The sequence below is a fragment of the Phyllostomus discolor genome, chromosome 8, assembly GCF_004126475.2.
Source record: "Phyllostomus discolor isolate MPI-MPIP mPhyDis1 chromosome 8, mPhyDis1.pri.v3, whole genome shotgun sequence".
Lineage (NCBI taxonomy): Eukaryota > Metazoa > Chordata > Mammalia > Chiroptera > Phyllostomidae > Phyllostomus > Phyllostomus discolor.
Genome location: NC_040910.2, coordinates 40,863,830 through 40,888,305, shown reverse-complemented (window position 1 = coordinate 40,888,305; position 24,476 = coordinate 40,863,830). Strand labels below are relative to the sequence as shown.

The 24,476-nt window shown below is 51.0% G+C and overlaps 1 protein-coding gene across 1 annotated transcript in view; it reads right to left on the bottom strand.

The window, feature by feature from the left end:
• Positions 1-3,267: 3,267 nt before the first annotated feature.
• The window catches only part of ACSBG2 (acyl-CoA synthetase bubblegum family member 2), a 45,857-nt gene continuing 24,648 nt past the window's right edge, over positions 3,268-24,476 (bottom strand). The window contains exons 4-14 of the mRNA XM_036034472.1: positions 21,259-21,347; positions 20,482-20,602; positions 18,151-18,237; positions 16,811-16,960; positions 11,957-12,133; positions 9,677-9,864; positions 9,317-9,550; positions 6,215-6,432; positions 4,231-4,370; positions 3,841-4,087; positions 3,268-3,376 (exon numbers count right to left, since the gene is read on the bottom strand). Of these exons, the coding sequence (XP_035890365.1) occupies positions 3,303-3,376; positions 3,841-4,087; positions 4,231-4,370; positions 6,215-6,432; positions 9,317-9,550; positions 9,677-9,864; positions 11,957-12,133; positions 16,811-16,960; positions 18,151-18,237; positions 20,482-20,602; positions 21,259-21,347 (1,725 nt within the window). The 3' untranslated portion in view covers positions 3,268-3,302. The remainder of the gene's footprint in view (positions 3,377-3,840; positions 4,088-4,230; positions 4,371-6,214; positions 6,433-9,316; positions 9,551-9,676; positions 9,865-11,956; positions 12,134-16,810; positions 16,961-18,150; positions 18,238-20,481; positions 20,603-21,258; positions 21,348-24,476) is intronic.

The window sequence follows — 24,476 nt, the reverse complement described above, 5'->3', positions numbered from 1 at the left end:
AAGGGAGAGGCAGAGTGTTACTTAACTTGAGCGGGAAACATGGATGTCAGGCGATTCAAATTGTTCACCGCTCTGCGTGTCCACAAATGGCCACAAAAGCGCCAGCAGCTTTGATTTCAGGGTTTCAAATACACTTTAGCAATTGGGCAAATATGGAATTGGCAAATAAGAGCATTGACTGAACTTACATGTTAAAAAATGAAAACCTGCCAGACAGATGAGGAGGGGCCTCAAATCTGACTTACGCCTTACCTACATTACATTACATTTTTTTGCAAGGAGAATGGCTTAATATATTTCTTATTTTTAAGATTTGGTCCCTTATACTTTTTAAAAAGCTTTAGGACACATTTTATTAATTTTAAAGAAGAAAGGGGAGAGACAGAGAAACATCCATCGGTTACCCACCCTGACCTGGGATCGAACCTGCAACCTAAGTATGTGTCCTGACTGGGAATTGAACTCATGACCTTTCAGTGTACAGGACAATGCTCCAACCAACTGAGCCACACCAGCCAGGGCTGGCTTACTGTATTCCTGATCCATTTATGATTTCATATTGTAAAAAAAAGAGGGCTCTGGGCTGCATCTGGGTCTCTAGGACTTGAAGGGACACCGGGAGTTTTCTTTCTTCTGTCCTGTTGGGCTGTTCTTCTCTGGCCTGAGGGATGGCCCCTCCCTTGCTCCCCCACTAATGTTTTTTCCGGGACTAAGGCCATGGACATGCCACATCAGCTTTGGTCTGCCTGTACGTATGAGGGGGAACCCCAAACACCTGGAATTTATTTATGAAAAGGTGTTTTTATTCTTACATGTTTAAACTTCAGTCACCTTCAAAGTACTATCCATGTGATGCAACACACCTATCGAGACTTTTTTCCACTGCTCAAAACCAATTTTGACCTCATCTATTTTGATGCATTTTAGTGCTTCTGCCATTTTTTGTTTCACCTCTTCAACATCAGCAAAATGTTTCCCTTTGAGTACTTTTTTCATCCGGGGAAACAGAAAAAAAAAATTACTCTGAGTGAATAGGGAGTGTGGGGCATTTTTAGCCGCTTTTAGTCAAAACCTGCCGAACACTCAGCACAGCATGGGCAGATGTGCTCATAAGTCACCCATCATGACGTGGGCAAACGTGTTGAAAGAGTCTTCAAAAAAGACATTCACTGGTGCTGAGCGCAGCCTCTCACAACACCACCAGCTGGCACACTGATACAGATGGGCTCCTAGAACACTCTCCTAGTGGGCAAGTCTGCACTACCAGGGGCCCACCCTCTAGGAGATAATTCCGCTGTTTGGGGGTTCCAGTGTTTGGGGGGGTCCATCGCAGACTGCTGGATGAGAAAGGAATACACTTCTATCTTCGAGTTGCCATTATTTTGGACCTTATAACAGCACAGCTCATCCCAAAAGATGGACTCATCCAGAATCATAGCTGTTAATGAAGTTAATTGATCTCTGCCTAAATGGAAACAATCATGGCTATTAGCCAAGACCAACTGGGTGTTTTGATGGTTGTTGTTAACGTGTATCGGGCGCCAGACACCACGCTTCGCCTGCTGACTCAGCGACCCTCACAGCCACCCCGTGAGGTGGGGGTCTGACCTGACAGACAGAAAGACCCCCAAGACCCAGAAACTCCAACTCACAGCCAGCCAGAATTTGAACCCAGAACGGATTTCAGAGTCTGAGCTTCTCAACAAAGGGTAAAACGTTTGTGTCTGGACACGGGATGCTGGTGTGCTTTATTATCAGAACTGACTGGAAGGGTTTCCCAGCTGCTGCCCGGAAAGCGAGTCAGTTCAGGGGTCCAGATCTTCAAACTTGTGAATGCTTTTCTCTCTGATGTCTCGGTCAGTCCTCTGTGGGGGAAAAAATCCAGTTGGACCCCGAAAGGTCAGATCTTGCTTCTAAAACATGCAGTTCTTCGTGGACCTCCCCATAAGCTTCCCTTAGAAGGGGCCATGCCTTGAAGGGCCATTGGAAATCAAATGGCAAGGGAGGTCCTCTCACTTCGAAGGCATGGCAGGTGCCCATGGGGGTCCCTCCTCAAGGAGAGACTGACACACGCAGAACCTGGCTTCTTAAAAACAGGAGAGAGTCCTACCCGGAGCAGCACACCACGTGTCGGACGGAGTCTTCCTGCTGGGGGCTGGAGAGAGGAGAAATACTAGTTACCATGTGGGGGCCTTGAAAAATGCGTTCATTCTGTGAGGCCCCCCAGCTACCAGAAGATGAAAACATTCGCAAGTGAATGGACCCGTTTATAAATTTGAAAACTTTGAATCCCTCTGCAATGAACTTTAGAGCATCACTGTCCAAGAAGAATATTATGTGAACCACCTACGCACTTTAAAATTTCTAATAGCCACAAAAAAAGAAACTGATGAAATTGATTTAAGTGATGTATTTTATGAAACCCAACATATCCAAAATATTACCATTCTGACATGTAGTGAATGTTTTAACATATCGATGGGACATGTCACACTCTGTCTGGTGCCGGGCCTCCGAACCCAGCACGTGTCTTGCTGCACACCACACCTGCGTTGGGCATAGGGGCCCGCCCCCATCCGTGCTGACGGGCTCTGACCCATCTGTGGTGCTTTGTCAGAGCAGCCCTCGTGGAAAAACACGTGTGTGGGCTGGAGCACCAGAGGAGAGTGAGCTGACCGCGGAAGGCTCCAGGTAGCCCCCAGGACAGCTGACTGTGCGTCCTACTCTCTGCCCTCACCGCGCGTCTGGAGACCCGTGGTGTCATGGGGGCTCCTCTGGACAAGACTTGAGGGAAAGGACGGGAAGAGGAGTGGGCAGGAGCAGTGCACGTCTCCATCCCTGACCATCTGTGATGGGCCAACACCACTGACTCCTTGGGTTCCTGACAAGCAGTACTTGCCCCACCAAAGGTTCCAGCAAGGCCTTCTCCAGATAAGCCACCAGGAAACATTTGGGTGTTCAATGGAAAACGCTATGGGAATATGGGAGGGTTGCTCTGCTCCATCTTTGAGACAAGTGGAAAAGGCCTGAAGAGCAACGAGCAACTAACAGCGCTGGTGGCCGACCGCGAAGGGGTTCACAGTGCCCTGCCGTGACCTTAGCAAAGAGAGCTTGAGTTGAGGACAGACACTACCCAGAACCCACAGCAACTGAGCGCATGCATGCACACGTGGCCTCTGCAGTGCTGCTCACGGGGCCTGCCTGCACACAGCGGGGAGACCGCCTGCTGCACTCGTCAGAGGCGCAACCCGGGGAAGCCCATCTCACCCTCGGGACGGCCAGGAGCCGCTCTGCCAACCGAGTCAGCGGTAGAAGTTGTCTATTTGCTTTTTGTATTTCTGGATGATGAAATGTCTCCTCAACTTTTTTGTTGGACCTGTCAAGAAAGGAGAAACTAGTTCAGTTATGGAGATAAAATAAAAGTCCACGTGCCCCGTGCGGGACCAGACAAGAGAGTCGCATCGCCGGGGCTGGCTGGTGACCCCCTTCCTGGTGCACCGCCTTTGCCATTGCTGGGGTGGAGCCAGTGACAAGGAGAGGTCAGGAGACAGCTCACTCGGAGCCGGAGCTGAGTGAAGAACTGGGCTTTTATTCCCAGAGTGCGGGATGTGGCTGCCCGCCCAGGGAGAAGGGACTCTGTGTGTGTGTGTGGGTGGGGGGGGGTCACAGGCAGCTGGGCCCCAGTCACTTGGAAGTGGCAGCATCTCTTTCTGTCCCCAGCTGGTCGCACAGACCCTTTGACCCCCAGAATAGGGCATGTCTCAGAGCCCGTATTGCCTTGGACACTCGGCAGGAACCAGCCTTGAAGTGCCAAGGCCACCAGCTCTCCGGGCCACTCACCCAGCTCTCCGCCTTGCATAGAGAAGTCTTTCTCCAAGAGGATCCACTTCTGAATCTTCTGTGCATTGGAGGTGGCTTTCTGGTTCACAGCCTCTATGCCTTTCTGGATGGCTGCATAGACCAGGGGGTCTTGCAGCTTCACGATCTCACTCACTGTGGACACTTGGCTGCCCAGGCGCTGGCAGAAGTCCTTGGCCTCCCAGCTCAGTTTGTCCAGAGGCTCTCCACTTGTCTTGTCCACCTCACACTGCCCCAGGACACTTCTGTCACCACACCCAACCCCGACACACACTCCCCAGCCAGCCCCCAGGTCCAAGAAGGTGGTCTAGAACCCACGGGGGCATGCCCTCCGGACCCTGGGGCAGAGACCCTGCAGGGTGCCCACGTTACCTTCAGGGTCAGCAGCATGCTTAGAAACTTGGCCTTATCCCCCACCAGCAGGGCATTGCTGATGATGGGAATCTGCTCTTTAACCATGTTCTCGATGGGGACAGGGGCCACATTCTCGCCGCCAGCCGTGATGAGGATTTCTGGAACAACACGTGGTTCCAGGTGGGTCCGACCACCACAGTATGGAACCCCACCCTGGCCCGCTGGAGGCTTTGAGAGCACAGGTATTGGCTCAGGCAGCCACTCACCTAGAAAACCCAGACGCAGAGGAGGAACGCGGCCCTTGGCCGGGACCCCCACTGTGCCCTTCTCCGGGCCGCAGCCCCCCTCCCCTATTTTCTCTAAATTCCCATGAAGCGTCCAAATCCCGTGCATCCCACTGGGACAGCGACTTACTGATTCACCAACGACTTCTCAGTCCCCCAGACCCTGGCCCAGGCCCTCTGATATGTCTGGTTTGGAAGATGCCAAGATGCTTCTGGCCAACCCTGTCTCTCTGTCTCCTGATTTTTCCATCACTTGGCAACCCCAAAATAACCTAAATCCAGTCTTACCCCGGGGTTTTGTGTTGCATCCCTAAATTTGGCATGTCTAAAAACACTGTGTCACTTCTTCCCCCTAAAGCTCCCCAAGAGCTCCTCCTCCTGCCCCAGACGCATGCTTCACTTGTTCTCTCACCCTGGGACGCTGGCCGCTTCCTGTCCCAGCCACCCGAGCTCTCCCCACCTCATTTCAGGGTCTCGCAGCCACCTTTACGGATGTCGTTCTAGCATTGGTGATAACAGCATCACGGAATGGACATCTGCGGTGCTGTCTGCCCAGTGACTCCTCCCTGGGGTAAATGCCCCCTGAAGTTCCCCTGAGGGAACCATTCTCCATCTTTATGTGGTTTGGGCAGGTGAACTGCAGGGTGAGCGTGAGACCAGGTCTGACCCATGAGCGTATCCCGTCCTGTATGGTAATTCATTCTGCGATGGTACCCAGTGAGAGGCAGGACTAAACTGTTGCTGAAACTACTGGAAATAACAGACCCTTATCCCTTGGGGGTTCGGGTAAACCTAGTCTGTTGGCAGCCATCCTGGAAGCAAATAGGGAAAAGCCTATTCAAGAATGGCCCCAACACAGAAGATAGCTCAGTAAGAGAAGGATAAAGAGATTCCTTGTGCCCTTGTTTTGGTACCTGGATCCAGCCATGCCTGAAATTTGGGGTTTTCAGTTTTTAAAATAAGTTCCCTTTTTCTCACTCAAACCTGCTTAAGAAGGGTTTTCGGTTGCTCACCATGGAAATAATGCTAACACAGTCCACTTACTGAGTAAAGTTACTCCCTGTGTCAGGCTCAGTGCCAAATGCCCTGTCTCCATCAGAGGTGGTGACCTACAGCCTGAGAGCCGAATCCAGCCTCCCGCCTGCTTTTGTGTGGCCACCAGCCAAAAATGGCTTTTACATTTCTAAATGGTTGGAAGGAAATCCAAAGAAGGATAATATTTATGACATGTGAAAATTATATGACATTCATACCGGCACACAGCCACATCCATTTGTCTACGTGTTGTCCATGGCTGCCTCCGCGCCACACTTCTGCCAAGTTGTGTGGCTACGGCAGAGACCACATGTCCCGCAAATCCAAAAATATTTACAGTTGGACCCTTAACAGGAAAAGCTGGCCAATCCCTGTTCGATATTATTTCATTCAGTCCTCATTTAATCGTCATAACTGTAGATTATTATCATTATTCTCAAACTGCAGGGCAGGAAACAGGTTTCAGGGCGGGGGTGGGCACCTTGCCCAGGTCCATCCTGCCGAGGGCCAGATGCGGGGCACAAGGACAGAGCGGGGGCGTGCAGAGCAGGGCGACCCGTACAGCTCTGCGATGCCCCCGTGGGAGGTGGGAGCTGCGGGCCTGGGCTGCACTGCTGCGCCAGGCGCCTCAGTGTTCGGGGCGGACCTGCCTGAGGGAGAGCCCTGCAGAGCCGTGCCCGTACCTTTGATGCGGCCAGTGATGTAGAGGAAGCCCTGGTTGTCCATGCGGCCCAGGTCCCCGGTGTGCAGCCAGCCCTCCTCGTCGATGACCTCCATGGTCTCGTCCTGCCTTTCCAGGTAGCCCATGAAGACGTGCCGGCCCCAGATGCAGATCTCCCCAATGCCGTCGTTGGTCTGCTGGTACAGCATGTTTTTACACCCACTTAGGATTTTGCCGCAGCTGCCAATGAATGGGAGGGGGAAACCGAGTCTCAGAGAGACAAGGTCCCCGACACAAGTCTGCCTTGGTCTGTAGCCCGGGTTCCTCACACGCTGCCCAGCAGGCCCGGGGCGGATCTGCTTCTTCCACCCTCTCCAGGACCTGAGGGGCGCAAGGTGGTATTTGCCCAGTGAGGGGCAAGGGAGTGTTCAATCCTGGGAGTCAAATTCCCAAGCACTTGGTGAACCGGGATGCGGAGCAGAGTTGTCGGTTTTAACCTCCACATGAACAGGAGGAGGACAGAGTGCACCCAGCCTAAGAATAGCAGTGAAACAGCCTCATCTTTTGGAAAACAGATGTATAGGCCTGTACGCAATGACTAGGACATCCAACCAGAATCTCTTCAGAGGCTGAAGTTACTTCCATTAGATAGAATAGCACCCCCTGAAATCTGGATTCTTGTAAACTTCTCTTCCTGCCGATAACACTTGGGAGGGTGGTTTCACTGTAGAAGGCAGAAAAGAAAGTATGACAGCTACACCGAGATCTCTTTCGCCAGCAGGAGGGCCAGTGGTTTTAGGGCTGACTGTAGGGATTTCCTTAGTTAGCAGAAGAGAAAGGCACACCCAAGCAGCTCAGAATTTAGTTAAGAGCCTCCTTATGGTGTCCCCACTGACAGTCTTTCTAAGAATGTGGAAAAACACAGAAGCCATAAAGAAAAGATTGATAAATTTAACCATGTAAAGATTTAAAGAAATCTGCACAGCAAAAAAAAAAACAAAAAAACAAAAAAAAACACCTTACCTAAAACAAAATGCCTATAATAAACCTAAGGGTGGAATATTTGCCACTCATGAAAAAACAAAGGCTGATGTTCCCCATATATCAAGTGCCAATAAGCCAATAATAGAGGGACTGGTAACCTAGTTTTAGGAAGAGGCAGATGACATGGACAGATAATTCAGAGGAAAGGAAATACAAAGGGCTTTTAAATGTAGGAAAGGATTCTTTTCAACTTCATTTATAATACAAGGAATGTCAATGAAAGTTGTGAAGGGATCCCATTTTCCTCCAACAGTTTAGCAAAAATATGGTGTATATACAAAGCACTCACTTTAGCATTGTTTGTGGTGACAAATAATGGAGGAATAAAAAGCCCTAAATATCTACCAAGAAAGGGACCAACTAAATAAATTATGGTATACCGCCTGGTGGACTACTACACAGTCGTTAAAAATGTGGCAGCTGTCTGCACTGACAGGGAACATTCTCCATAAGGACGCCTTACCAACCAGAAGTGTCTGGCTCCTGAGCTCCCACGGTGTGAGTCAAGACTGAGGGGAGGTTCGTGTTGTGAACCCAGGTAGTGAGGGATATTGTGTCATCTGAGTTGTTTTGGTTCCTGAACTCATCACAGAAAGGGTGGGTTTCGTGTCCATTTTTGCATGGGAAATGCTTCTGTTTGGGCTGAAAGGAGATATGCCAATGCACCCGCGTGCCGGGTTCATTTAGAAGAATACGTTGTGGTTATTTTGCCTCCGGGAGGGTATCACGGGTTGAATTGTGTCTCCCCATGCATATTTTGCATCCCAACTGCCAGTAGCTCAGAATGTGAGCTTATTTGGAAACAGGGTCTTTGTAGGTGTAATTGGTTAAATTAAGATGCGGTCATCCTGGAGGAGCACGCCCCCAAATCCAGCCTGACTGGTGTCTTCACTACAAAAGGGGAAATTTGGACACAGACAGCTCATGGGGGGTGCTGTGTGGAAACGAGGCAGAGATGAGGGTGATGCTTCTACAAGCTGAGGACGCTGCTGGCTGCCAGTGACCCCCCGAGGCTGGGAGAGGGTGTGGAACGGATCCTCCCTCACAGGCCTCAGAAAGGCCCAGCCCTACTGACACCCTGAGCCTGGACTTTGAGTCTCCAGGTTGTGAGGAAATCGATTTCTGTTGTTTCAGTGTGGGGAACTTGTTCACGGCAGCCCCCAAGAACTTACCCAGGGTGAATGGGAGGAGGAGGGAGGGGAGGAGCATCTCACACTATCATTTCATGCCTTCTGCCTTCGTGTGTGTGTGTGTGTGTGTGTGTGTGTGTTCCCCATCAAAGAAAATAGTTAAAGATAGAGGCTGGAGTTGTATCTTTCCTCTGGGGTTGGGGCTGTGTCATTCCTCTTCAGGGGAGGACCACCCTTTAGTTTTGGAAAAACTCTGGTGGACGTTTGGGTTCTGCAGAAACAGACCTCAGATAGGACTATGGAGTGGAGAGGGGGAGATACTGAGGTGCAAATCTCCCCTGCAAGGCAAAGTAAAAGGCAAGAGTTGATTTTGCCAGATTAGGAAGATTGAACTTAGTTTTTGCTAAGTGCAAAGGCAGTTGGCACCTGGCCAAGCATGAGACACAAGCTGGACTTGCAATGGGGAAGGAAGAGAGACAACCAGAAGGTTTGGGAAGGAACGTGGCTCTCAGCCTGGGAGCGGACTGTGCCTTTGGTATTCTCATTGTTTCGGTATTACTGGTGCAGCCCTGCAGCCCAGGGGGAGCTGAGCTTGGGAGAGGGCCAGAGGGGGGCAGCGGACGTGTTTGAGATGGCATGTCCTGGAGATGAGGGGTCCTGAGGTCCTTGCACAGGAGCCTGGGGCTGTCTGTCTGGAGGCAGAACTCAGCAGTGGCAGTCAGGGGGAGACCATGGAACGCTCTGAGCACCCTTCCCCATGGCAGAGGACCCTCTGACAAATGGGCTTCCCATGGTCATGAAGATTTGGGGCTTGGGAGCTGGAGAACAGGGCTCCTTCTGGAGACAAGTCAGAATTCATCCTAGTGCAGAGCCCATGCGCCCTCCCAGCTCCCTCTCCCGCCCCCAACTCGTGTGGTTGGAGGGCTGGGGTCTGCCCGAGAGGCCATTACCTTAGAATCCTGTAGTTATCTTCATTGGATATGGTGTGAGGTCCTGTGCTTTCGCTCATACCGTACATCTCACCTATAGGTATGTCCAGGCTTAGAAAGAACTCAGAGGTCTCGGGGCTGAGGGGCGCAGCCCCACTGATAAAAGAGTGGCAGTGATCAAGGCCAAGGGTGTTCCTGACTTTGCTGAACACGAGTGCCTTTGCCATGCGGTAGCTCATGGGTGTGTCGTGTGGCCTGTGAATAATGCCAAGGAGAGCTCTTTAGCCTTGGGTCCAAAATGGACTGATGGGTCCCAGCTGGAGAAGGCTGAGCCCCTCACCCATCACCCTCCCCACCCAACCAACTGGACGCTCCACCTACCCCAAACCCAACATCCTTTTTGTATTGATCTTTAAGCCAACAGTTCTTGCCCATGAAAACACCTTCTTCTTCAAGTTTGAGGATTTGGTACCATTTTCCTTTATGTTCTCCTGTATCTTCTCCCAGATTCGGGGCACCCCCATGAAGGCAGTAGGCTTTACCTCCTGCAGAGTGTTGACCAAGGTGCCCTGCATGGGACAGAGCTCGGTTAGCCATGCCTGAACCTTCCATGGACCCCAGATGTCCATCCCTGCCCAGCTACTCAACTCAGCCCAGGAAAACCTTCTCTTGGCCGATTGGACCAGGCTGAGCAAGCCAACCCATTGGCTGGTCAGTAACCAAAAGATTTTCTCCCTCTAGAGTGGAGACTGGCAGGCTGGTAAAAAATCTGTTGCCCAAGCATGCAATGAAATATTATTGCAACTGTTTCAAAGGGTGCAAAAGTCCCTCTAAACTGATCTATAGGTTCAATGCTATCTTTACCAAAACCCAGGCAAGCTTGTTCATACAGATTGACAAGCTGATCTTAAAATTGATATGGAAATGTGGAGGACCTAGAATAGCCAAAGCAATTTTGGAAAAGAACAAAATCAAAAGACTTACTATCTGATTTTGAAATTTATTATTAAATAGGGTCACGAACCATCCTGGTTTGCCCAGCACTAAAGCAGTTCCTGGAATGTGGAATTTAAAATTATGAAACCAGTAAAGTCCCGAGCAAATAGGACAAAGCAGTCATCCTGCTTTGATGACAAAGCCAGAAAAACCAAGTTCATGTGGCCTTGGTGTAAGGACAGACGTATAGACCACTGGGACAGAACAGAAAACCCAGAGATGGGTCTTCACATTTGTGATCAACTGACAATCACAGTGCTTAGGCAACTGAAAGGTGCAAAGGATATTCACATCTCCCCCCAAAAAGTAAAAATGAAAATAAGACCTTAGCCTAGAGCCTTACTTCTCGCCAAACAGAAAAATAAACTCAAAACGGATCACCGATCGAAATGTAAGACCTGAAACCAGAAGGCTTCTGGAAGAACACACAGAAGAAGGTCTCTGTGCCTTAGGCATGGGCAGTGATTTCTTACATACAACACCAAAAGTGTGAAAAAGAAAAAGAAATTGGACCTCAGAGTCAAAGCAAAAAGACAAGCCACAGATCTGGGAGAAAGTATTTGCAAATCATATATTTAAGAAAGAACTTATATCCAGAACAAATGAAGAACCCTTAAAACTCACCAATAAGAAGATATACAACCACATTTTTAAGTGGGCAAAGATCTGAACAGTCTTTTTTCCAGAGAAGATACATGAACAGCCAACAAGCACATGAAAACTGGTTCACTGCCCTGAGTCGCCAGGGAAACGGCCATTCAAGTGACGGGATGCCACTTCACACCCAGCAGGTGGGCAGTAATGATGACGATGGCCACGGGGGTGTGTCAGCGAGGAGGAGGAGGAGACAGCGGAACACTCACACTTCTGGCAGGAATATAAAGTGATGTGGTCACTGTGGAAAAGTCTGGCAGTTCCTTACACTGGGACAGACCCACTTCTCACCCTTCAGGTTGATTATCTTAAAGTTTTTTTGGCAATATTACCAGGTTGATAGGGAGGTGGGAGGATGGGGACTTCCCAGGTTCTGGAGGTGAGGGTGTGCATACACATTCTGCATTCAGCCAAAAAATGAAAGTATCGATTGAAAAGTATTGAGTAATGAAAGTGGCTGCTACACCTCAGACACTGAGCTTGGGGCAGGTGAGAGGGGCCAGGAAGAAATTTAAGCAGAGAACAAAATGACAAGGAGTCATCAGCCATTCAAAGAACAGGAGAATGAACCTTCTAGAAGGAAGTACAAAGGCCCTCAGACAGCCTGCTTGGTAGGGTGTGGAAAGCAGAATCAGGACATTCCCAGAGACATTCACGTCCTCACCCCGGACCTGTGACTGTTACCTTTCACAGCAAAAAGGACTTTGCAGATAAGAGTAAGTTAGGGGTCTTGAGATGCGTTTGGTTTGGGGAACTTTTGGGAGCTGGGAATACTGACTTTAAAAACAAACAAACTACACACACATTCTGCTTTCAGTCTCATTCACATCTTAGTCTCGGGTGGGTCAGTGTGCACTCTACACAGACGCCCTGACTTGGGGAAAGATAGGAAGTACAAGAACATGGCTGTTTCCGATGCTGCTAAGTGACGTATGAGACAAGGACAAGAAGGAAGCCCTAGAACTGGGGCCTCGTGCAACCACCCACACGCCCAGCCTGCCCCGGGCTTACCCTGAGCGCGTCCGGTTGAGCAAAGTAGGTGAAAGCCCCGATCTTCATGGGCACCCAGACATCCATCATCTGAGCTGCAATGTGGCTGAGGGGAAGATAGCTAACCACCACCTCCTGCTTTTCTGGGGCACAAGACAGGCAGTAGTCCCTCGCCACCATCCCGGCCAACCACGTGATCTGGAACACAAGTGGGACTCACAGTCCAGGGTGGTTCATCCCGGCCGGAGGGCCACGTAAATGCACTTGTCCCACAGACACTTAAAAAGCATTGACCAGGTGGTGGGCACTACCCTTGTCCTTTACAAAGTTTCAGTTCTTAAATTGTCATCATAACATGCGGAGGTCCACAACTCGGTGGTCCCTACTTTACAGAGAGAACACGGAAGCACAGAGAGGTAACAACTTGCCTGGGGCTGGAAGGGGCTGTGACATTCAGTGACAGCTTTGGGTCCAACAGCAGATCCTACAGTCAGACCATCGATGCAGGAGGTTACATATCCGAAGGCCTGAGTCAGGGTCCCTGAATCAGATCCTGACTCCGCCGTTTGCTTAGCGGAGTGACGCTGGGCTGTTTGCTGACAATCTCTTACAGCCTCTAGTTCCTCATCCGTAAAACGGGCCCAGAGGTGACTCCTGCCCAGTACAAAATTCTGGGACCACCGTTGTCCAACGAACAAAGAGGCCGTCCAGAACCCCACCCCACAAACACCCAACAATAAGCATATTAATGTTTTTCTCCGACGCACGCCTCGATGGAAAGTTTTAGCGTGCCTACAATTCGGCAGTCTGTATTTCTCACTGCTGTCGTCAGTCTCTGGTAAGCAGTTATTTCATGAACCCAGCAGCACGGGCCTCTGCACCGTTCCTCCAGCACATCAGACAGGGTCTGGCTCAGGCCTTTGCACTGGCCGTCCCCTCTGCCTGGGCTGCTGTCTGTCCAGCCTTCCCCACGACTGACTCCTCACACGTCAAGTTTCCACTTAAACGTCCGCGGTGCAGAGAGGGTCTCACACCCACCGAACCGAAGTTTCCACTGCCTGCTTCTCTGCAGACCACGCACCATTTCCTGAATGGCTTTGTTTTATTTTATTTAAAATGTTTTCTTTATTCCCAGCCCTACACCCCTCTCTCCTTTGGCCACCACCAGCTTGTTCTCTCTGTGGGTCTGTTTCTGTTTTGTTCACGTAGTTTGCTCTTCGAGTCCACACGCAAGTGAGGTCATGGGTCCCTCTCTGTCTGACTTAGTTCACTCAACACCATGGTCACAAATGGCAAGATTGCATTATTTTTCGTGGTGGGGTAACATTCCATTACATATATAAATAAATATATGTCCCATTTTCTTTATCCACTTGTCTATTGATGGACACTCAGGCTGCTTCCATATCCTGGCTATTGTAAATACTGCTGCAGTGAACGTAGGGGTGCCTTTATCTTTAGGATTAGTGTTTTGGATTCTTTGGGCAAATACCCAGAAGTGGAATTGTGGGTCATATGACAGTTCTATTTTTAATTTTTTTGAGGAGCCTCCGTACTGTTTTCCGTGGTGGCTGAGCCGATATGCGATCCCCCCAACAGTGCGTGAGGGTTGCGTTTTCCTCACATCCTCGCCAGCACTTGCTCTTCGTTGGTTTACTGACGGCCGTTCTGACGGGGGAGGTGGTGTCGCATCGTGGTTCTGATGTGCATCTCCCTGATGACCAGGGATGCTGAGCATCCTGTCGTGTGTGTGTGTGTTGGCCATCTGGCTGTCATCTTTGGAGAACAAGTGGCTTTATGCGTTCATTCCCTCTCTGTCTTTCTGGGGCCACAGTGGGGTCCGTTTGTTCAGTGGCGTACCCCCAGCACATAGTCCGTGCTCAGCACATTTGGTTGAATAAATGAGTGAAGGACAAGATAGAAGGACAATAACGTATTCAAAGCTCTTGGCCTGTAGGAGGCCCTCAGGGCTAGTCCCACTTCCCTCTCTGGGCCATGGGACGGAAGGGTCTTACTTCTGTCCCGTCAGCACTGTCACTCACAGCCTGTGCCCCCGGGCACCCCGCACCCACTTATTGAGGGGAGAGGCTCGGCATGTGTAGGCCTCGAGGTACAGCGGTACGGACACTGCTGGGTTCAGAGCCTGGCTCAGACCTTCTTTGTTCTGTGACCTTGAGCACGTCATTTCCCCTCTCTGAGCCTCAGTTTCCCCATCTGTGGAAGGCATTAATGACTCAACTTACCTCGTGGGTTTCCGTGAGAGGTGAACGTGTGTTCATCTCAGCAGGGCACACGGTCCATGCCCGACACGTGAGAGAAGCTTCGAGTTGCTGGCATGTGTTGAGAACACTGGGCTAGCTTTAACTTCTTAGTATCAAGAGGATGATGAGGATGACTTCAAAAATAGCAGTAGCTAGTGCTGACATGGCGCACTGCGTGGCAGGTATGGCTCTAAGAGCGTTGTTTATGTGCGGTGCATTAGAGACGGCCCCGAATTCTCTGCCGCCCTTGTCTGCACATCTGGAGTCTGTTTTCCTTTCCTTCCAGAGGACTGGTCCTGTGACTTGTTGACCAACAGAAGAGCAGAATGACACTGTCACTTCTGACACTGAGCCTTGGTAGACTGTAGCTTCTGCTGCGGCAAAAGGCAGTGTTCGCCTTGGGGAAGCCAGCCGCCGCGTCAGGGAGTTCAACAGCCCTGAGCCGCTGTGCTGTGAGGACGTGCAGGCCACAGGGGACATGGGAGTGAAGTCCTTCTTGGACTTTTCTGCCCTGCCCGACATCAGCTGAATGCGGCTGAACGACCCCAGCTGACCTGTGTGGGGCAGGAGCAGCACCCTGCTGGGCCCTGCCCACATTCCAGATCCAGATAGTCACACTGTTGGTGTTTTAGGTCGCTAAGTTCTAGAATGACTTGTTACGCAGCAGTAGCTAACAACACAGTACATGAAATAATTTAACCCACGTGGCAGCTCTCAGAGTAGAAACATTCTCATCTCTGTTTCACAGGTGGGGAAACGGAGTTTCAGACGAGTTAAGGAGAGTGTCCCGGGCCACACCGCTAGGAAGTGGGAGAGCCAGCACTCGAACCCAGGAGGTCTGTGCTTCTCACTTTAAGGCTTGGAAAATATCTCACCAGATATGAAGCCACTAGGAGTATAAGTGCTGGCCAGGGCCAGGTGGGAGTTTAATCAGATGCCTTTCATTCATTCATTCACTCATTCATTCCACAAAAGTGGACTGAGCCCTCCTATGTGTCAGGCACTGAAGACACAGCAGTGAGCAAGACAGACAACCCCTGCCCTCGAGAAGCCGATGTTCATGATAAACAAGTGACTATATAATATGACAGTGTAAAAGCAAAACAGTGGCCAGAGGAGATGAGGGATCAATGGAATAGTTTATTGTTTGCTATTTTAACCATGGAAACCAGGGAGCACTTCGTGGAGGAGGTGGTGTTTGAACAGGGATGAGTAGGAGGTAAAGGAGCAAGTGTGTAGCTCTCTGATATGTGGAGGGAATGGCCAGTGCAAAGGCCAGTGTGTGCTGGTAACCAGTAAGCCAGGTCGGAGGGAAAAGCTCTTACAAGGCTGCAAAGCTTCATTTAAAGGCTAGCAATCTTTCTGACTCACGGGGGGACGGCCATGGCGAGGTGGGTGCGTGTGCTGCCAGACACTTTTCTGCTTTCAAACTCAGCACGTGTGCACACCACTTGCTGCCCTTTTCAGTTTATAACAAAACTCATATTGTGCTCTGTGTACTTCTCTGCAGCTACCTCTTATGTGTCCACATTGCATCTTTGGACACCTCACGTTAGCCACATCGATCCACGGCACGATTAAAAATGTGACTGCGGAGCCCGCTTGCCTGGGTGCAAACCCCAGCTCTGCTGTGTTGCTTGCTGTGTGACCTGGGCCAAGTACTGTAACCTCTCTGGGCTTCAGTTTCTCATGTGTAAAAATAGTATCCGCCTGACAGAATCAGTAGAATCGCTGTGAGGCTTTACTAGGTGTAAAACTCGAAACAGTGCCTGGCATCAGTGACCATGCTACATAAGTGAGATGTTACCATCTCGTTCTTTTTTTAAACAGCTTATGGAGGTGTGATTGACATACAGCGGATTGTGCACATTTGAAGTGCGCAAGCTGACACATGTCTGCACCCGTGAAACCGTCACCATCATCAAAATATGAACATTGTCCTCACCCCCCACAAATGTCCACGTGTCCCTCTGTGGTGCCTTCCCGGGGCCCTCCCCAGGCAACCCCCAATCTGCTTTCAGTCCCTGTGGACAAGTTTGAATTTTCTAGGGTTTTCTATACATGGACTCTTTTAGCATGTATATCCTCTTGTTTCAAAACAGTCATCTAAATGACCGTCAGCCGTCCAGACGTCTGTAAGCATTCCCCCGAAACACGCAGGAAGAGGAATCAAAACCTCGACTTGTACTTATCTCTGAAACACAGGACATATTCGCTGCTCTTTCACGTACTTACCAAACACACTTCCTAGCTCTTTGCAGATATTAACTAATATCATCTTCAGAACAACCCACGAGGCAGGGACTATTACATGTCACATCCATTTCCCAAAGAACTGAGGTTGGAGATGTCACATGTCTTGCCCGAGATCACAGAATCAGGTGTGGGCCCACATCTGCTCCAGGGTCCTTAGTCTCAACCCCTGCCCTCCACTGCCCCTCGTAAGTGTCCACGTGACTCTCTGCACGTCGCTTGTTAAAGGCTGTGTGCTAGACCCCTAAATGCCACACTGCCCCTGTGGGTCAAGAGCAAAACATCCTGAAGGCCATTGTCCCTGAAGGAAGGGTTCCTGGATGCTACCAAGCTGGTAACTGTGGGCAGAGACAGCACTTACATTGTCATGGCTGAGCATCACTCCTTTGGGGTTGCCCGTGGTCCCGGAGGTGTAGATGAGCACAGCACACTGATTGGCCTTCTGGCTCGCTATGATCTGGTCCAGCTGGGAATCAGTGATGCTATTGCCGAGTTCCATGAATTCATCCCACTGTGGAAAGGAAAGACAAGCAGAGGGTGGAGGACTCAGGGAGTGTGAGAAGTGACCTCAGAATGCCAGGCATTCCCTCTTCCCAGTCAGAGCTCGTCCCATCAGCCTCTCCGAAAGCTTGGTTTTCAGCGAGAGGAAAGGTTTATTAGGGTCGCCAGTCCTGGGTCCTCTTACCAAAGCTGTCGTTTCAGCTGGAGGGCGCTCAGCAGTGCACAGGTGTGTGCTGCTGGCTGCTGCACCCCGCGCAGGCCACAGAAGCTCCCTGTGCCTCAGACTGCTCGTTTGTAAGATGGGAATGGTATCAGAACCCAACTTCTTGGGTTGTTCTAAGTAGTAAATGAATATGTGTAAAATGCTTAAAATGCATAGACAGTGGAATTTCATGTTATTTGATCTCTGCTTTCCCAGATTTCACTCTGTGCCCCAAATTTCTCAGTGACCAGATTGATGGGATCAACTCCACCCCAACTGCAGGGTCAACCCTGATTAGTTTAAGGCAGAGAGTTCCATCTGCATTGGCCCTCTGATTGGATTGGGTTGGGGTATGTGACCTCGGATGGTCCAATTACAGAGCAAGTTGGGTCTTTTGCTATTAGTACTATCTGGACAAGAATGAGTAAAAATGTAGCCCTAGGAGCTGCTGGACCATCTCTGGACTATGAGGGAAAGCAAGGCTAGAGTGGAGTCGAGAAACCAAGAGGGGCCTGGCTGGATTGCTCAGTTGATTAGAGCATCTTCCTGATATACCAAGTTTGCTGGTTCGATCCCTGGTCAGGGAACATATGAGAATTGGCCAATGAATGCATAAATTAGTGGAACAACAAGTCAATGTCTCTCTCTCTCTCTCTCTTTCTCTCTCTCTCTCTCTCTCTCTCTCCTTCTCTCTCTAAAATCAATAATAAAAAGTATAAGAAATATGTACATTTTTTAAAAAGAAACCAAGAGAGCAAAATGGAGCTTGGGTCACATTTGAGCCCCTAGTTCTAGCCATGCCTGAAATCCACACCGAGTTATAGTTATATGAGTCAACAAATTATCTTTTTGCTTAAGCTGCACCCTTCATACCAAAAAAAAAAGCCTCTCAAAGGCCCCCCATTCCCCTTGGGGAGCCTGACCCTCTCCCAGCTCACTACCCACTTCCTTTGAGCATCCCCCCCTCCCCTTGGCCCCCTGCCCCCTCCCACACTTACAGAGTACAGGTTGTTTTTATTGCCCTTGTTCATTGGCAGCTTGTACTGGATAATCGCTTTTAAGCTCTCCATCCTGCTCTGTGGAATCTGAAAGGAAGTTCAGTGTGGGCCTCAGGACAACCCAGCCCTGGGAAAAGAGACGCTGGTGGGTGTCCTGAGCTCTCTCCTGCTACAACCCCGGCCTTTTTTTATTCCCCTCTTTTCTTTTCTGTGTAACATTGCTCCTTGTCTTGACTGGTTTTAGGACTGCTGGGTTCTTTGTGGCAGTATCAGCAGCCCCAACAAGTAACGGTGGCTGAAGACAGCAGCCTCACACAGCCACGCGCCTCAAGCTGAAATCTGCCGTGAGCCGCGAGCTGCTGGGCAGGCAGCTTGCACTGTGCGGCCAAATCCAGTGAACACTCCTGTCTGAGTCAGGCCCCAGAAGTCCTCCGTGCAGGTGGCTGGGACTGGGCGGGCTCAGAACTCTCTGCCTTTACCTGGAACTGTAAGGCTTGGGGGCCAGGCCAGTGAGGTGCTTGTACCCTCTTCATGCACACAAGGAGTGTGCATTGCCAGCCAGTCCAATGAGACCGCCCCTTCCAACACTCACTGTGCTCATCACAGTTACAGCCACGTCGCTGGCAGGACAGATGTGCTCCTGACAGCCAGACAAAAGTTTCCCAGAGGGAGAGAACTGACATCCAAACACAGGGGGCGGGCAGGAGCCCGGGATGTGTGAGGGAGAGACAAGCTCAGAAAGGTGGGCTGGGGAGGCAGGGAGAGGAACAGGGGAGGAGGCAGGGGAGGACGGTGAGGGCCTCGTGGCCACCTTGGAGGCCATGACGAGGAGTTCAGGGCTGCTTCTAAGGAGGCAAGGAGCACTGGAGCGCTGGAGGATTGCGAGCCATGAGTATCGCCCAGACTGAGATCGCCCGGCGGGACTGAACACACAGTTTGGGAGGGCGTGTCAGGGGCCTGGCTTCAACTCTGCCACAGGGAGCAACCAGACCCACAGATCCCCCATGAGCAGCACCTTCGGTCCAACAATGAGATGGAAGCAACCCCAGCGTTGCTCCACGCGTGCGAAGTCACGTGCGCCAGCAGCAGGACAGGAAGGCATAGCTGTGACGCGGGTGCACCGTGGGGAGAGGGACATGTGCATTTTGTAACAGTGGAGAACCCCGAATTGCAAGCCAGCGTTCACGGCGAGAATGAGAATCACCCGCTTATCGCCCACCCCGAGGTGTGTGCTGCTGTGAACAGACAGGGCAGGACACGCGCTCCACGGCCCACAGAAGCATCGTGTAAGGAAGCAGTTTCAGAGCAGCTCAAGGCTGGAGGTAGAAGCCTGTCCTTCCTGAGCCAGGACCGACGGAGGCCTGCTGGCACAGCGTGTTCTGTCACTGAGTCCAGCCAGGAGTTCACGGAGCCTGGTAAATGTGCCCTAATTTCAGAGACATTAAAATGTGGGAAAACATGGCCAGTGATGATCTGGGAAGATGATGTCGATGGCAAGACACACCTCGACTCCAGAGACGTTAAAAAGTGGAGCAGTGTGTAACTCGGGAGTAAAGGAATGTTGCACAGCAGCCCCAGTGGCCCTGAGGCTGAGTGGTGAATCTGGCCACCAAGGCTCGCCCTCCCCAAACTCCTCTCCCCTTCGCATCTTCCTGCCAAAAGTTGGTCCGGGAAACTGCAGCCCATTCAAACACACGGAATTGAGAATGTTTCTACAATACTCATACAAAGACACTGTAAGGAAAAACAGAGAAAATAAGAGAGAAGCCAAAATTCACCAAGTCACCTCAAAGCAAAGGAAAATTGCCACCCAGCATTCCAGCGTACAAGTTCAAACCTAACGAAGTAAGTGCAGCTGGGAAGGAGGAACGCAAAGCAGACCTACGAGGGAAGACAGGGCCAGACGCCAGGCGGAAGCGAAACAGGAGGTGGAAGAACTGGGGAAAGAAATAGACCAGAAAAACAAAAGCACTGCAGAAATGCAGACAGTTATAAGAAAATTACAAGGCTCACAATAATCACGCTTCTAAAAGAATAATAGCAGTGGACTGTATATAAAACTATGCATAAATGCATTTTTTTTTAAATGGAGGTTGAGTAGGAAACTAAGTTAACAAGAGTTGGAAATTAAACTCCCCCAGTGCACCGGGCTCCCCCCAAGTGCTGCTTTGCCAGTTATACTGAAGCAGCGGCAACTCTTCCTGGACCTGTGCGTGCAGCAAGCCCCGCCACCCCACCCGATTACTAGCTTCCGCCCGGGAACGCAAAGACACCTGGTCAGAACCTTGAGGCCCCCCGGGGCGACGGCAGGCAGTGCTGGGTGGGGCTTACCGAGAGAATTTTCTGTAGCTGTATGTCATTCTCCACCAGCAGGACGTTCACTTTGGCATGAGCGATGACATACTGACAAGCCTCCGCGGAGTTGGTGGCATAGATGCCGACACAGAGGCCCCTGGGAAAAGAAAGCACCAGTGCTGGTCGTGTGCACACGGGGAGGGGAGAGTGTGCTGGAGGGTGGGGGCTGGGGGAGGGTCGACAGGCAGCTCTGAGTATGCAGCCCGGGCCCAGGCTCCCCCCACAACCTAACAATGACAAACACGACACACGTGGTCGTGAAGATGGAAGCAGCGACTCCTGTGGTGTCCTCGTGATGTCCAATCACGGGGCCGCAGCACCCCGCTTTATAGACCAGGAGACTGACAGCCCGGGCGCTGAAGCCACCTGCAGAGCGCCACGGCCTAGAGCAAGCGCCGGAGGCGGCATTCGGACCCCGTCCGGCGCCTGTTCGCCTTTCCTCAGCCTTTTGTTCCTGCTTTCAACCGCTCCGTTGGGGTTTCCACGGGCACTTCCCTCACGGCTCATGAAAGCAAGCACCTTTTCAAGCCCTTTTGTGAGTAGCCTTTTGTCTGTTCACAACCAGAGCCCTAGAAGTTCCTTCCATACCGGAGACACCAAACTTTGGTCAGGCTCATCGGTTTGTGTGTCTGTCCCAGCTGCCCACCTGCGGCTGGTCTGAACCCCCCTCACATCTCAGTGGGGACTAGCCCAGGGCTACCAGGCCCCGAGTGGCAGCTCGCCAACATGACAGGGAACAGCGCACGCTCTTACCCTGCTAGGATGGCACCAAGATAAGCAATGAACCACTCCACGGAGTTGAACCCCAGGATGCCGACTCCGTGGAACCGCTCCAAGCCCAGCTGGGGAAGCAAAGACAAACAGATGAACAGGAAACGGAAACAAGGAGTTGCTTTGCTTCTGGTGGACGGCGCTCCCTGGGTGTGGGAGAGCACCCTCCCAGCCCACGGGCCTGGCAGAGAAGCCAGTGTGCGGGCTGAAATCTGGGTACGAGGTTTTCGTTACTCCAGGGAGACTGGCTTGCCTCCGTCTACGTAATAGGCCATCGATTTATTTTTATATGTTTGATTTTTATTGTGGTAAAGTACTTACAGCATGAGTGTACCTTTTTAGCCGATTTTAAATGGGCTCAATGCTACTGGCTGCCGCTCAGCAGCATTAAGTCTACTCCTGTGGTGCGACGTCCCCACCATCCGTCTCCAGAACTTTCTCACCTTCCCAAACTGACACTCTGTCCCCATGAAACGCTAATTCCCCCTCTGCCCCCCCCCCAGCCCTGGCCCCCCACCCTCCACTTCCTGTCTCCATGAGTCTGACTCCTCTGGGGGCCTCCTGTGGGTGGAATCTCGCAGTATTCGGGTCGCCCATGTTGTGGCAGGGGCCAGAACTTCCTTCCTTCCGAAGCTGAGTGGCATCGCAGAGTGTGACGGACCAGTCTATGCTCGTCCGTCGTCTGTCCGCGGACACTTGGGTTGCTCCCAAGTGTGAGTTTTGGCCGTTGTGAAGACAGCTGCTGTCAATGGGAGTGTGCGCACCTCTGCCTGAGTCTTTACTCTGAATTCTCTGGGGCCTGTGCCCAGAAGTGGGACTGCTGGGCCACTGGCGTTTCGATGTTTGATGTTTTTGAAGAGCTGCCATATACTGTTTCCCACAGCGGCTGCTCCGTTCTCCATCCCTGCCAGCAATGCCTGAAGGTTCTGATTTCTCCACATCCTCACCAACACTTGCTATTTTCTGTTCTTTTTTAAAATAACAGACATTCTAATGAGTGTGGATTTATTTATATTTTTAATAACAAAAGCACTCAAAGAGTGATATCCTACAGGGGTGATAAATTGCACTTTTAAAGATGCAGCCTTAGTCCAGATGTGGCCGAGGATGGACCAGGAGACCTGGACTTGCAGGTGGCCCCCTTAGAGTTACTTCTTTGCTTTGGGGCAGCTCCAAACCTGTTGGCTCTTTGATTTGTATGGGGCAAGGCTGGCAGCGACCCCTGTTGTTAGGGGAAACACAAGTGTTTGGAATGCATCTGCGGATGCTCAGCACACAACGCCATGTGTTTCTGGTTCGACAAAAAGGTGGTCCTCGCTGTGGAAGTGCGTCTCTACTCGCGTGGATGAACTGAAGTGTTTCTGATGGATCCCCGAGGTCTGGAGAGCAGAGGGTCCTTGAGCTCCACAGCCAAGGGCACATAGCTAACAAGGGTCGCCTTTCAGGAGAGGTGACCTAGCCACAGCACGATGGCACTGGGCAGCCGAGAAAACACCCAGCCCAAGCAGATGGGTCTCGATCATGGCATCTCACGAAGTCTCTCCACGATGATGCTTGGGCACCGGGGAAGGGGAGAGAGGGACTGAGGTTGAGGGCAAAACGTGGCCCAATTTCCTGTCTATCAAAACCCTGAGCAGAGACCTTTCTGCCATGGGAGATACTTACTGTATTCACTGTCTATTGCTGCATAACACATTACCACAGATCTAGCAGCTGAAAAGGACACACATTTGTTATCTCAGTTTCCGAAGGTCAGGAGGCAGGGGGCAGTCTAACTGGGTCCCCGGCTTAGGGTCGCCCAAAGCTTTGGTGAAGACCTCAGTGGGGACTGTGGCCTCCTTTGACACATGGAATTCTCTCCCGCACTCACACTGTGTTTGCAGAATTTATTCCTCGCAGTTGAATGACTGAGGTCCTGTGTTCATGTTGGCTGTCAGCTGAAGATGGGTCTCAGCCCTAGAGGCTGCTTGCCACCCACTGCCCATGGCCCTGTCCACACCACTGTCCACACCAGTTAGTCTCCTCGAGGTCAGTCGGAGAAGCTCCCCTTTACTGCTTCACCTGATTAAGTCCAGCCCACCCTGAGCATTTGTCCTTTTGATGAACTCACAGTCAACTGATTAGAGACCTTAATGACATCTAAATCTCTCCACCTTTGCCACCACAGGAGAAAAAATCCTTCACAGTCACAAGTCCTGCCCACGTGCGAGGAGAGGAGACTATAAGCATGAATATACCAGGGGCTGGGGACCTCAGGGCCATCTTTGAATTCTGCCTCACAGTCCTCTCAGACTGGCCAAGAGGGACATTTTTGATAATATGATGTTGACACGAACATGGGCAAGCAGAGCCTCTTGCCCACTTGAGTGGGCACACAGAGGCACCTTGGTACCATGAGAATCCATGGTACCAAGGAGGTTCATGGTGGCACCATGTATGGTACAAAAGGCTGGAAAACAACTTAAATGCACACTGGCAGGGGCTGGGTAAGTCCATACCGCTGCACACATAGTTGCAATTGTCAAACAAAGTGTGGATTTTAAAAAATAAATCCATATGGAAGGATCTCAGACTGTGGGAGCAGCCTTCGAGATGGCCCTCAGTGACCCTCATCCCTGATAGCTGTGCTCTTGTGTGCTCTCCCCCCTCGCTGCATCCGGGTGGGTCTGTGTGGCCAGCAGGATATGGAAGCAGTGATAGCGTGTCATGGTTGAGGTTAGGTCATAAAAAGGTATCCTGGCTCCCGTCTTGTTCCCACTCTCTTTGGGTCACTCATTCTGGGGGGAGCTGACTGCCATATGGTGAAAATTCTCCAAGGACACCCGACGAGGAAAGCTGGGGAGCAAGGAAGTGAGGCATCCTGCCAATAACCAGCTTAGAAGTGAACCCTCCAGCCAGTGTGTCCTTCAGGTGAGGCAGGCCACACTGATGGCTTCACTGAGGCCTGAGGAGAGGCCCGGAACCAGAAGTATAGTACCCAGCTAAGCCTCTCCTGGACTTGGGACCCACAGAAACCGAGATAATAAATGTTTGTCATTTTAAGTCACTAAATTTAGGGGGGTGATTTGTTATGCAGCAGTAGCTAACTAATGCATAGAGATATTATGCTAAAGGGAAAAAACTAGGTGCAGAATCATGAGTATAGTAGGCTACCATCTATGCAAAAATTTGCAAAAAGAGAAGTTCTATAATAGATACAC